Source organism: Macrobrachium nipponense, chromosome 42, assembly GCF_015104395.2.
Source record: "Macrobrachium nipponense isolate FS-2020 chromosome 42, ASM1510439v2, whole genome shotgun sequence".
Classification (NCBI taxonomy): Eukaryota; Metazoa; Arthropoda; class Malacostraca; order Decapoda; family Palaemonidae; genus Macrobrachium; species Macrobrachium nipponense.
In genome coordinates, this window is record NC_061103.1 from 22,498,839 (window position 1) to 22,513,826 (window position 14,988).

The following is a 14,988-nucleotide window of genomic DNA, read 5'->3' on the forward strand; positions in this document are numbered from 1 at the left end:
GACATGGAAAGGAAAGCAATTGAAAAAAAGAAATAGAGAGAATAAGTGCAGAGAAAAAAAATGGACGATGATGGAGAAAGCGAAAGAGGGGTAAAGGGGAGGAGGGAAGAGAGGTGGGAGGAGAAGAAGGGGTGTGGGGAGGTCAAGAGCAAGGGAAAGGGTAAAAAGAAAAAGGGGGTATTTAAAATAGGACATGAAAGGAAAGCAATTGATTCCCAAGAAATAGAGAGAATAAGTGCAGAGAAAAAAATGGACGATGATGGAGAACGAAAGAGGTTTAAAGGTGAGAAACTGGAAAATGTTAGAGGAGCGAGAGAGAGAGAGAGAGAGAGAGAGAGAGAGAGAGGGTAATAAATAAAAAGGAATAAATGTTACAAGTAATATGAAATTTAAAGAAGGAGAGAGAGAGAGAGAGAGACAGAGAGACGAACAAGGGATTAATCCTGAAAGTAATACGAAACAAAGAGAAGAGAGAGAGAGAGAGAGAGAGAGAGAGAGAGAGAGAGAGAGAGCAGGTGTATGAACAAGGAAGTCAATGGTTAACATAATACGAAAGAGAGAGAGAGAGCGAGAGAGAGAGAGAGAGAGAGAGAATGGAATTAAAGCTAAAAGTGATACAAAAGAAAGAGAAGGAAAAGAATACACATAGTGAAAACAAGGAATAAATGAAACTAATAATACGAAACAGAGAGAGAGAGAGAGAGAGAGAGAGAGAGAGAGAGAGAGAGAGATTCCACGAAGGAAAACGAAGCATTAGATAGGATTCCGAGCAAAGACAGGACGCGACGAGGGTAACAAGTTTCCCCGGAGATTATTCAGGGATTACGGAGCACAGAATAAATAGGTTATGTTCCCAGAGAATGCACAACCTCAGCCTTTTCTAGGCTAGCAAAATAAACTGCTATTTATATACGTTTAAGAACAGTCACGTCGATAACCTTTTATAATAAAATATGTAAAAGCCAGTATACATATACAGACATAAATGCACAGTCGAATATTATATAATATATATATATATATATATATATATATATATATATATATATATATATTATACTATATATATACCACATGGTGTGTCTGTGTATATATACGTATGTATGTATGTATGTATGTATGTATATGTATATACATATATACATATATATATCATAAACAATATTATACACATATATATAATATATATATATATAAATATATATATATATACACATATTGTCATAGTGTGTGTACCGTGGATTACGTTAAAAATGAGAAATCCAAAATTTTGACTTCTCAAAATATACACCATGTGCAAACACGCTTACACCGCCTGAGGGGGCACGCAAACTATGAACAAAAAGTAAAATGCCTTAATAAGAAATAACAAAATTTATTTTTCCAAAGGATTGAATGTAAATGTAATTTGTCCACTAAAATAACATAATTTTTATAAGGTTGTCAGAAGATAGAATTTATAGGAGCACTGTCTGGCTCCATGGCACTCATGACGTGAACATTTCTACTCAGAATAGCAAAACAAAGGTGCCACCAAATTGCAAGTAAAATCACTTAATCTACGGGATCTCGTAGGTGCATGAGATACGGATCAAGAAAGTAAAACTAGCAACATTGATTAACACTAAGCAGTGGAGCATTGCAAGCGAGCGTGAGCTTCTGGAATCCCGGCAATAATATCCTAAGACTGGCACTGGTAGAACAAGTTGAGTAGCACTGTTGATCTACAGGAGGAGACACATAACGGGGCAGTCTACACGAGTCTGCAAAGCAGTCAGAGTTGAAATACTAATACCGATGAAGGTAACAAATATAAAATGCTCCAAGCAAAGTAACAATTATATGAGATAACCGTTTATGGTTTGTGCAATGATAATTGCAAGAGCAAAGTAGCGTGTACTAATGTCACTTATTTCAAAAGAAACACAGTTATTTAAAATCACATGGGTCTATGAAGGAGATGGGAATAGTACTAGGAATGGGAAAATGAGAAAAAGTTGATACAGGGAATGAGTGCAAGGAACAGTAGGTGAAGGGCCGACAGAAAAAGTTCTAATTTCAGTTACCTTGCTCCGTGGACAAGACAGGGGTAGTTAGAGCCAGGGCATCGGCAGGAGGACATAAGTCACTTGAAAGGCTTCACCAATATAGCTGGGGTTCTCAAACTTTTTAACTCCTCGACCCCCTTGTGATGTTTCAAATTTTCTATCAACCCACTAGACTAGCATTTAATATTAAAAAAAAAAAACAACAACGTCAGAATCAATTAGTGTAGTATTAGTTTAGTACTTGACATTCAGAATGATAAAAAAAAAGTAACACCTAGTAGTATGAAAATATGTTTGGAACTTTAGATGTATGAGTATATGTAACTTAATTTTCTGACACTTTAGTTATTCATCGACCCCCTTTTGACCCCCTGACTATTCATAGACCTGTTGGATGATCCTATTGACCCCTGGGGGTCGATATCAACCACTTTGAGACCCCCTGGTCTAGACAGAGTCCAGTCTGCAGGTAGTGCAGGTGTATAGGAGGCTAGCCAGGTTCAGCATCAAGACAGAGGGCAGAGATAGTGTCGGGCCAAGTCGTCTGGCGTAATACCGCTTCTAGACAGGTGAGTACTGCAGTAGGTAGTTAGAGCAGAATGCAGGACATACTACTGAGTGGAAGGCTAGGGTGATGTGCAAATTGGTAGGCCATATCTATACCCGATCATGGAGATTCTGGTAGCATCTGGTTCAGGCTGGATTAATTCTCCTCAGATCCTTTCATCTTCACCGCTAATCTCGCAACTACCTGAAAAAGGGTCACTGGATGCCGGCAGAGGAAGGGTGGAAGACAAGAGTCCGATAAGGCTAGCTTGGGTCGTGAGGATTCGGGTCAGGTATTGGTCATGCAGGTGTGAGGAGGAGTCGTGGATGCGGAAGGCTCCAACAACAATGGTGATGGCAAAAGGGGTCAAGTAAAAAGGGTTAGGGACAGGTCAGTCAGACCTCATGTGAGACCGGTTGACTCTTGCAACTTGGAGGGCAACTAGTTGCTAATGGCTTCTGTCAAATTAGTTTGGGGACCGTAATACAAAAGAATAGAATGGAAAAGGGGGCTCTGGTCCATTAAGGGCAGGTGAACCTTTTAGGGATTTGGCATATGGCCTGTAGCTAAACCTGAGGAGATGACAGGCTATAAATCATGTCTGACACGTTAAAATAAACATTACAGTGTTTTCCATCTACAATGCAGTGTTGGAGTCAAAAGGACTGTACTGGCTCAGGACATGAAGGATTTTACTCGAGTATCATGGAAATTTTGAATAGGAGGCAAAACGAACATTCGTTTTGCCTCCTATTAAAAATTTCCATGATACTCAAATTCCCTTACATTAGTCTCTCAAGTATTCCTTTAAGTTTTCAAGTTAGGTCGAGAAAAAGAAAATAGTGTCCAAATGGACGATCGTAACAATATATAATATATATATGTGTGTGTGTGTGTGTGTGTGTGTGTGTGTGTGTGGTCTCACTGGGTGCTATCCTTCTGGGTCCCAGCAATGTAAAGATTTTATATTTCCTACACGATACTAACTTCTTTCATTTCTTCGTTGATCTTAAAGTTATAGGTATTACAAGACAGAGTTATTATCAAAAATTGTTTCCTAGATTTGTAAAAGTGTTTCTTTGATCACTGAATTATAGATAAAATTCAATTACTGCATATATATCCAAAAAAAAAAAAAACCCTCACCTGTCGTCAAATATAGCTGTATTCTTTACAGGGCACCAAACTAACTTCTGCAGAGACTAAATATACAATACAACAATGGAAACGTGATCTTCTATGGCCGTGTCTGTAACGCAGAGATTAGGATTACGTCCAGTTGACTTGACATTTTATCTCATGCCTAGCCTTTATCCTCAGTGACACGCAAGTAGTGGTAGCAGAAGTAGTAGTAGTAGCGGTGGTAGCAATAGTCGAATTAGTAGTAGTAGTAATAGTATGATTTACCTTTGAAACTGCCCCAACGGGTCAGGTTAATATAAACCTTGGGAAACACGAAAATTATCTTAAGACGGACAATGAATTTTTCTTGTTTATTGTAAAGTTGATACTTTGTGTGTTTGTTTGTATGGTGTTTTTACGTTGCATGGAACGAGTGGTTATTCATACTTTGTCGTTGGATGTTCATTGTTGGTTTTCTGGCTTCTTAAAATGCTTATGTTTCTCTATAGATAATTTCGGTTTATTTTCTAACTTTCGGAGTATTAGTCACATGTGCTCGCGAGCAAGATTATTAAATAATGCCATTTCAGATCTGTTCTATTTTACCATAGTAGAATCTCTCCTCTCTAACTTACTGTTATTTCATTTAGATGTTATCCTCTGTTTCAGTCAAGAAGATTAATTCACAGGGTTACTGACTTTGTTGGCTGACAATAAATAGCAAGGTGAAGTGTCTTTGCTATTTGCACGTTTCACTGCTTAGTCTAACTTCAAGAAAATGCAAAAATCTTCGTGATTTTTACACTGAACACTTTGAGTTATGATATTCTTTTACTTGTTATGCAAAGTTAGTTTCCTTGCTAGGACGCTGATTTTGGTGAAAATTTCGAGGTAAAGAGTTTTAATTTAACGTAATATGTTCAAATAAAGAAAATAAACTAAACTACATCGTTCAAACAATGTTTTGAACTTAGAGGTAAGTACAATTTTCTATATTCTGTTCTGTTATGGAAGATTATTCCTTGAAAATACAGGAATACTTACGTAAATCTTTGCACGACGTACAACTTCTACAACTTGCTTTTACAGTTGTACGTAATTTATTGTCTTTTATTTATCCATATATATATATATATTATATATATATATATATCTATATATATATAATATATATATATATATATATATATATATATATTAATGCAAAAAAAAAAAATAGAACCGGACCACCAAAAGAACTTTTATCCGAGTCCATTTTCTCCCCAGCAGAACACTGCAACTCCAAGAATCCTTTTTTGGCCAAAAACTTTCTAATCAAACTCCCACCATAAGAAAAACTAAAAGCCTCGTTGGTGGCAACACCACCACCAACTTCATTTACAAACTGACGCACGGAGTAAGTATTTAAGGTTTATATATTATATATGTGTGTGTGTGTGTGTGTGTGTGTGAGTTCAAGTGTGTAGTTATGTGTTTGATCGTATTTGCTAAATACCGTCAAATAAGACATTTATTATTCATCAATTTGTTATTGTTTATCTTTACTTGTTCTGGACACACACTATTATACATCTCTTCATATAAGTATAAACCTAAAAAAAAGTTTAAGGTTTTAAGTTAAAATCTATCATCAAATGGGAGGAACTTTTCATTATCTTTTACGAGCCGCAATTTCCAACCTTTGCCCCCTTTTGCAAATACAAAACAATTTTATATACGAGACTCGCTGGGGACATCGCAATCTGGCTGCTGGGGTCTTAATGCCTGATCGAAATCCCCAAAATCTTTCCTGGATTTGCACTTTTCCCTTTATTATTGTCTTTTTATTTTTCTGAGGGTTTTTGCTTTACAAATTAATTAAAAGTTTAATAACATATTTAACTTTATTCTACTGTTTTTAGTACAAAATAGTAATTATAAATCTTTACTATACTGTTTCTTTGAGCATAAAATAGTAATTATAAATCTTTATTATAGCCTACTGTTTCTTTGAGCATAAAATAGTAATCACAAATCTTTATTATACTGTTTCTTTGAGAATAAAATAGTAATTATATATCTTTATTATACTGTTTCTTAGAGCATAACATAGTAATTATAAATCTTTATTATACCATTTCTTTGAGAATAAAATAGTAATTATAAACCTTTATTATACTGTTTCTTAGAGCATAACATAGTAATTATTATAAATCAAAGGCTTGGCAATGAAGCTCTTCAAATTAATATCTCATAGAATTTGATTCCGAGAACTGCACTGCGCATGCTCAAGGCTCAGGCCTCAGGATTGCTCTCTCCAGACTGGTTAGGTTAGGTTAAGTTTGAAGCGAATTTCGCGCCATCTATTTGTAATGTCCTTCCTAATGAACCAATCCAAAAGCTGACAATTATCTACAAATTCAGTGGACAGAAATTTATTTTGATTTAGTCTAATCAGTCAACAGGAATTGAACACAGATATACAGAATTGGTCTTATCTGTATTCCATTCTCTCGCCAAAAAACATTTGCGTAGGTTCTTAGGTTATAATTAAAATCCACTGGTATTTTGTTTAATGAATGTAACCTGGTGATCAAAATTCACTGCGTTTCCCCCATCACACCAATCGTTGCCATGATCTGGACCAAAACCTTCCAGTAGGAGCAGAGATTTTAAAACGAGGTTAAAAATTGTGATTCAATCCTTCTTGTCATTATTATCGTTAATGTACCGAAACTCTAATGAAACATGTCATATAAGGCATTTACTTTCCCTGAAACTTTCAGTCGCATATAAAACATCCATATTACAGGGGACAGAATAACAAGACCAATGAATGACAAGTAAAATGACAAGGCAAATGAGGCAAGAAAACGAATATACATAAAAAATAAATAAACACCAAACAAGGTCGTCCAGAGGCCACCTTCACTCTTAACAGCAAATGGTTTGAATTCCAATTTTTTTTTATAGGCTCAGTTACTGAATGAACTTATTGCCCCTATGTAAAGTTAACTTATTGACCCCTACTACATAAAAATGAACTTATTGCCCTACTACGTAAAATGAAGCTTATTGCCCCTACTACGTTAAGCTAACTTATTGCCCCTACTACGTAAAGTTAACTTATTGCCCCTAACTACGTAAAGTTAACTTATTGCCCCTACTATATAAAATGAACTTATTGCCCCTACTACGTAAAATGAACTTATTGCCCCTACTACGTTAACTTATTGCTCCTTCTATGTAAAATGAACTTATTGTCCATACTATGTAAAATTAACTTACTTGCCCCTACTACGTAAAATTTAATTTATTGCCCCTACTACGTAAAATGAACTTATTACCCCTACTACGTAAAATGGACTTATGGACTTATTGCTCCTACTACGTAAAATGGACTTTTGGACTTTTGCTCCTATCAAAGCATCGGATGTAGCTGAAAGTTGACATATGTATATTTTACAACCACACACAAATTTTGTCAGCATTATCAATAACCTAAACCCGATAGTTTTAATTTTTATAGAGTAAAAATGATCTAGCCGACGCCATGACCAGTGATAACGAGCCAAGAGTCGAAAACATTCATTACGTAAGCAATGTAAACAACTTTTGACGAAATTTTGCCCCGCCCGTCCACCAGACACCCATTCACCTTGTTCCATCGGCTCTGAAACCCATAACAGTGAAGAATGGCTAACAGGATTTGGAATTGTCCCCGTGGTTGCAAAACTGCATTTGTCTTACGACTTGCAACTTTATACAGTCAAGAGAAAGCCCGTGGCCATATTTACTATAGCCTGAATAGGTAATTATTCAGTTTCTAGTTTAAATCCAATGTTTATGGTCTGATTTGTATTTAGCGTAACATGATTGTAATACTTGTAATGTCATTCAGGCTTTTGAACATTTCCATTAACTATTCACTATGCCACTAAGAGAGAGAGAAAGAGAGAGATTGTATGTAAACAGTCTTTATATAACTATTTTTGTTAAAATAAGATTTTTATCCAAAGTAAATACAAGCTTATAAATGCTAAAATCTCCATCAGACCAACGGATCATCCGATATAATTTTTTTTCTTCTTATTAGGCCGTACGACCGTGTTGGCTATGTTTTGGGCATGACTGCAGGTGCAGTGAGGGTTACCGTCAACCGTGCCTCCAGTTCCGTTCCTTCACCATCGTCAGGATCACAAGTGCCGCCTGTCTTTGATAACTTTACGATTGGTGCCATTCGTCGCTGTATCCACAGAAAGTTTGCCGAAAAGGAGCATTTTACTGTTGGTTCCTTGACAAATGACCTCAAAACAGCTGGCATTATTTCGGAAATGACATCATGGGCTTCAGTACTTCGACTCTTGCATTCTATGGGATTCAAGTATAAAACTTCCCAACGTAAGATGTATGTAAGGAAGGAATGCCTGGAAATTGTATGCCGCCGGATAACTGCTCTCCGTGATCTACAACGCCAGCGGGAGGAGGGGAGAGTGGTCGTTTAGGTAGATGAAACCTGGTTCACGACGAGGATGGCCCACAACAGGGAATGGGCAGACACTACGCAGGATATCACCAGCCCCACTTACAGTCGTCAGGTTCCTCCTGGAGAAGGTGAGCGTTTTGTGGTGGTGGCAGCTGGCACGAATGAGGGCTTTATAGATGGTTCATACCTGTGCTACCTGGCCAAGTCCAATCAGGGAGACTACCATGGCGAGATGAATGCAAAGTTGTTCAAACAGTGGCTAACGACGCAACTTCTGCCATCCCTTCCCGGGCCATCTGTACTTGTGCTTGATAATGCACCATATCATAGCACACTGCTCGAGGAGAGTCGATGCCCCACATCAGCAACCAAAAAGGCAGATATCGTCAGGTACTTATAATGACTTCCAATATATATATATATATATATATATATATATATATATATATATATATATATACATATATATATATATATATATATATATATATATATATATATAATATATATATATATATATATAAATTGTTCTAAGAGTCAATTAACCTATTTTAATGGGAACTTTATCAAATTGGACTTTATTGCTTGTACTACATGTAACAATTTATGATATATCTTTAAGGTATTAATGTTCTATTATGTTCTCTCGTCAGGTGGCTAGAACAGCGCAGGATATCGTTCCGACCTTCTGCCACACGCTCGGAGCTGCTGCTTATTTGCCAAAAGAATCGGCCGGAGCGAAGGTATGAGATTGACAACAACATCCGTGAATGGGGCCATGAGGTTGTTCGCTTGCCCCCCGCTCACCCCGAGCTCAATGCAATTGAACAGGTGTGGGGGTTCATGAAGAGACACGTACGTTCCTCCCACCGTCGATTTACTCGATCCGACCTGCAGGACAGGCTGGAGGAAGCCAGGCTTTCTGTTACCCCAGAAGTGTGGGCAGGAGCAGTTCGACAATCCCGTCATTTCGAAGAGGAGTATTGGGAGTCGGACAATATCCGAGAGACAGTAGAACCAGTCATCATTAGCCTGGCCAGTGACGATGAGGACGGGGAAGATGATCTTTTCCTCGAGAGTGATGATGACTGCATTTTGTAAATAAAACATGAATAGTTTTAGGAGTTTTATTTGTACATCTAATGGGAATTTATAGAAGTAAAGTGAACATAATTCATTTATCCTTTAAAATAATTACTACATGTAGCAAAACAAATAGTAGTAAAGATGATAATGCAATGAAGGAATGATACCATACTTTATCTTTAGCTTCAACATCGGCAATAACATACCCAGTTGCCATAATTTGTCAGCTTAATGAAATAACCTATCATCTAATGTTGAACTTAATTTCTGAGGAGGTCATGGCTTATTGCACAGTGAAAAAACATGACAAAGACTTTATGAATGGCGGAACGATACATAAATGTGGGTGGGGTATCTGCGCTATCGTAGTAATACTACTGTAGCAGTAGTGCCGTAACAGTAGTATACATGAATTAAACGTTTAGGCCAACTGCTGGGATCCTTGAGGATCATTTAGCACTTCTTACAATTACTCGAGAAATGAGTTTTTATAGCCAGAATTTATATTTTCTAATCCAACAATGCCCATGTTAGCCTTCAGTGTTATCCTGAATTATAAAGAGGCCAAAGTGGGTGGAGCCTCATGAAGTCATCATTCTGACGATAATTATTGGTGAAGGTTTAAAGCAAAACTACGGTACCGGCTATTTTTTCTTTTTACAGTAAATAAGTAGATAGCCAATAAATAAAAATTGCTTGACATTGGATATAGCAGTTATCAAATCAAGCTTGTCTACTACGTTATTGAAAATTACCAACTATTCCCTACACTTTGTCAATCTGATTGTGACCTATAAAGTAGACTGTAATTTCTTAGGAAACTTATTTTGGCAGTTAGACTAATAATCGAAGTGTTTTTGTATTTATTAACATATTTTGTTGGTTTGTTCATTATGACAATTATCAGTGGAGAGGTTTCAGAGTTCATAAAGGTGTACTGCTTTGCTTTTATTTACATTTTTGTGTCATTGTTGCCAGAGGTAAAGCCTTCGTTACGTATAGCCAATCATCGATCGAGAAAGAGGGAAGAAATGCTGTCATAAGTTACGTAACGAGTGCGTTCGAAACCTTTTCTCTGAGTAAGTTGGCCCGTCTTCAAAAAACGTCACTTTTACATTATAAGTACCAAATTTATTCAACCTACGTAATGCAGAATATAGTCAAAATTTATGTGTTGATATAATGTGCATTCTGAATAAGCGTTATACTTATGAAATTCATAGATAAAAAGTTATTGCGAAAAAACCGTGTTACAGAGGCCCTGAATCTCATAGTAATTGCCCCTAATACGAAAAATGAACTTATTGTCCCTATTATGTAAAATTAACTTATCGCCCCTACTACGTAAAACTAACTTATTGCTCCTACTACGTAAAGTTAACTTATTGCCCCTATTACGTAGTGAAATTATTGCCCCTACTACGTAAAATGAACTTATTGTCACTACTATGTAAAATTAACTTACTGCCCCTACTATGTAAAATTAATTTATTGTCTCTACTACGTAAAATTAAGTGATGATGACCAAGCAGTTTTCAAGCCAATACCACAATGAACAACAAAAACCACTGAGCTCAGAAACTTCGAGAAAGAATGCCTTACAAGAGAAATATGCTTGAAAGCCTGAATCATTAGAAGAAATGCTTTTATTACAAAATCAAATCAACCGTTCTTTAGCCCACAGAATCGGCATTCCGGGATATTGAATTCAAATCCAGTGATACTGATCTAAATATCTGACGAAAAGACATTTATATATACAAACAAACAAACGCAACTGAGCACGTGACGTCCGTCCATCTCTGTTGGCTGAGGTACTATAAGCATATGAGAACGCTTTCAGTGATACTTATTATCTTTAGACTTCGCACACAAATGGCTGTTATCACAAACCATTAAGACTGTCAGGGAAATACGCATAAGATAACAAAACAAATGAAGACTGAGGCACGGCTTTAAATTGTCAACCATTTGTCTTTGCTTTCTTATTCTTCATTGTGATAATATGTATGTATGTGCACGGCACACACACACACACACACACACACACATATATATATATATATATATACACCAAAAATAGAGAAAAGTACTATATTTCAGAGACTGCTGTCTCCCTCTTCAGGTAGATGAATGAGAAAAGTTCACAGAAACGGTGGTATTTATACCAAGAGGTCCATCCACAAACAAGCCATTTTAAGTCACCCCCCGCTGATAATCTCCTCTAATCTTCTTAAGGGTTGGTTGAATGAAGACGTTGTCGATCGTGTCCGAAATCCATCCTCCTTTTGAGATGTTCATTACCTGCCTCTCTTTTATTAAGGCCGATTCCATCATTTGACTCTTGTACCGGCAGTTGCTGCTATAAATTACACGTGACAAATTCCAGTTTATTCTATGGTTATGTCATTTATATGGTTGAAAATAGCCGAGTTCTGTTGTCCATGACCTAACTGACCGTTTGTGTTGTATTAATCTCTGGGGAAGGGATTTACCTGTAAATCCGATGTAAGATTGGTCCACAGTCCTGGCATGGATTTCGTATACCCCAGAGTCCTTTGGAGATGTCTTTTGTTGGACGTTAATCAGGGATTTTGGCTAAGGTGTTTGGGTAAGTAAATACAAAAGGGTTCGATTTTCCGAGGGGGTTGGTTGTTCTCTTAATCGTGTCCAGGTGGGGAATTATTATTTTATTGTTGGGTGTATCTCTGGTCTTGTCTTTAGGGGGTCGGTAGAAAAATTACGTTAGCTTTGTGAATTGCTTTCTCAATTATATGGTCAGGATATTTTAAAGACGAAAGTTGCTTGCGAATTAGTTCAAATTCTTTTTCCAGAATTCTGGGGAACAAATTCGTAAGGCTCTTAAGAACAAGTTACTAGCTACACCTATTTTGATAGAAATGTCATGATAGCTAAAGTAGTGAATGTATGAAAGTGAGAACGTTGGTTTTCTGTATATGGTAAAGTTTGTATTCTGAACGTATCTCTGATTATTAAACATCAAGAAAAGGAATTTTGTTGTCTGTTTCCCATTCAACTTTAAATTTGATGCTGGGCACTAATGTGTTTAATTTCGAGAGGAATTCATTGAAATTGCCCCACCCCACCTATTATCCCAAAAATGTTAGGATATCATCCACGTATCTCATCCACAGCATGTTTTTGGGTTTTATTGCATTTATTACTGTAGTTTCAAAGTATTCCATGTACAGATTGGCTAGAACAGGACTTAAAGGACTACCCATACTACACCCGAATTTTTGCTTGTAGAATGATTCCCGAATGAAAATACGTTATTAGATGCACATAATTCAACTAGCTTTATTATTTTGTCAAGCGCCAATGGGAAATGATCTGAATAGGGGGATAATTTTACCCTTAAAAACTGAAGAACGTCCTGCACTGGTACTTTAGTGAACAAGGAATCTACATCAAGGCTTAAAAGTTTTATGTTGTGAAGTGGTATATGTGCTTCTCTGAATTTTGTGACAAAAAATCTTCCGAATGTTTAATGTGACTGGGAGAAAAAAGTGCCTAAAAAAGGGGAAAGGAGGCCAGCTAACCATTTAGAAATTTTGTAATTGAAAGCACCGGCACATGAAACGATGGGTCTGAATGGAAGATTGTCTTTGGTGAGTTTTGGGGAAGGCCATAAAATAGGGTAATTTAGGATTAATTACTTTAAATTTCTCTAATAGTTCAATACTCTTTTTTGTCTTTGCCAATTAATCTTACTTTCCGAAAAAATTCTGTGGGAACGTTTTGGAGGGGAATTTTCGTCGAGTTTTTCGTATGTGTTTTGTTTGGTCGCTAAGGAGCTGGTTGATTTTGTCAAGGTAGAAGTCTTTTGGGATAATAGGTGGGGCAATTTCAATGAATTCCTCTCGAAATTAAACACATTAGTGCCCCCAGCATCAAATTTAAATTAAAGTTGAATGGGAAACAGACAACAAAATTCCTTTTCTGATGTTTTAATAATCAGAGATACGTCAGAATACAAATTTAACCATTATACAGAAAACAATCCAACGTTCTCACTTTCATACATTCACTACTTTAGCTATCATGACATTTCTATCAAAATAGGTGTAGCTAGTAACTTGTTCTTAAGAGCCTACGAATTTGTTCCCCAGAATTCCTGGAAAAAGAATTTGAACTAATTCGCAAGCAACTTTCGTCTTTATAAAATATCCTGACCATATAATTGAGAAAGCAATTCACAAAGCTAACGAATTTTCTACCGACCCCCTAAAGACAAGACCATGAGATTACACCCAACAATAAAATAATAATTCCCCACCTGGACACGATTAAGAGAATAACCAAACCCCTCGGAAATCGAACCCTTTTGTATTTACTTACCCAAACACCTTAGCCAAATCCCTGATTAACGTCCAACAAAAGACATCTCCAAAGGACTCTGGGTATACGAAATCCCATGCCAGGACTGTGACCAATCTTACATCGGATTTACAGGTAAATCCCTTCCCCAGAGATTAATACAACCCAAACAAACGGTCAGTTAGGTATGGACAACAGAACTCGGCTATTTCAACCATATAAATGAACATAACCATAGAATAAACTGGAATTTGTCACGTGAATAATTTATAGCAGCAACTGCCGGTACAAGAGTCAAATGATGGAATCGGCCTTAATAAAAGAGAGGCAGGTAATGAACATCTCAAAAGGAGGATGGATTTCGGACCACGATCGACAACGTCTTCATTCAACCAACCCTTAAGAAGATTAGAGGAAGATTATCAGCGGGGGTGACTTAAAATGGCTTGTTGTGGATGGACCTCTTGGTATAAATACCACCTTTTCTGTGAACTTTTCTCATTCATCTACCTGAGAGGGAGACAGCAGTCTCTGAAATATAGTACTTTTTCTCTATTTTGGTGTTTTTATGGGCTCCTTTTATTAGATATATATATACATATCTATATATATATATATATATATATATATATATATATTATATATATAATATATATATATATATATATATATAATGTGTGGGTGCGTGTGAATGCCTGTTACGTGTCTGTGTGAATACCACAAAACATAAGAAACACACGATGCCTAAATAAACGTGAAAGTGTATTTACTCAACTTCTGGGGAGTTTGGTTATATTCCTGTAATATCCGCTTATACTTAAAGTTCTCCATTCATATACATATGTATATTTATGTATGTGTATGTATGTATATTATTATATATATATATATATATATACACACACATATATATATATATTATATATATATATATATATATTATATATAAAATAATATATATATCAAATAGCCACAGAAATGTCAACTTCTCGACCTCCTCACATATACTACATAATCACAAAAGCTTTTTATATGAGCCTAGAATAAATTAAGACACCTTTTTTTTTTCATCTTCCTGGGGCAGGAATCGACCCCAAACACGATACGAAAATATCGTCAAGGAATCCAAAGTAAAGCAAATTATAAAGAATAATTCGGTGAAGACTTAATTTTGCAAAAAAAAAAAAAATGATAAGATCAATCACATCTGGAACACTGACCACTCATGAAATGCTAAGATACTGGACAAAGAAAAGATAACGTAAAAATAAATTGTAAAAACGTAAAGATACTAGACAAAGAACAGATAACTCGTAAAAAGTTCAGGTGTTGGACAAAGGAAAAATCATTTGTAAAAAAAAAAAAAAAAAAATAAGATA

General features: G+C 36.1%; 1 protein-coding gene across 1 annotated transcript; it reads left to right on the forward strand.

Moving 5' to 3' along the window:
- Positions 1 to 7,794: 7,794 nt before the first annotated feature.
- Positions 7,795 to 9,283, forward strand: LOC135213301 (uncharacterized). The gene is made up of 2 exons (XM_064247281.1): positions 7,795 to 8,572; positions 8,836 to 9,283. Exons 1-2 carry the CDS (start codon positions 8,229 to 8,231, stop codon positions 9,281 to 9,283), a joined length of 792 nt encoding a protein of 263 aa, XP_064103351.1. The 5' UTR covers positions 7,795 to 8,228.
- The last annotated feature ends 5,705 nt before the right edge of the window (positions 9,284 to 14,988 follow it).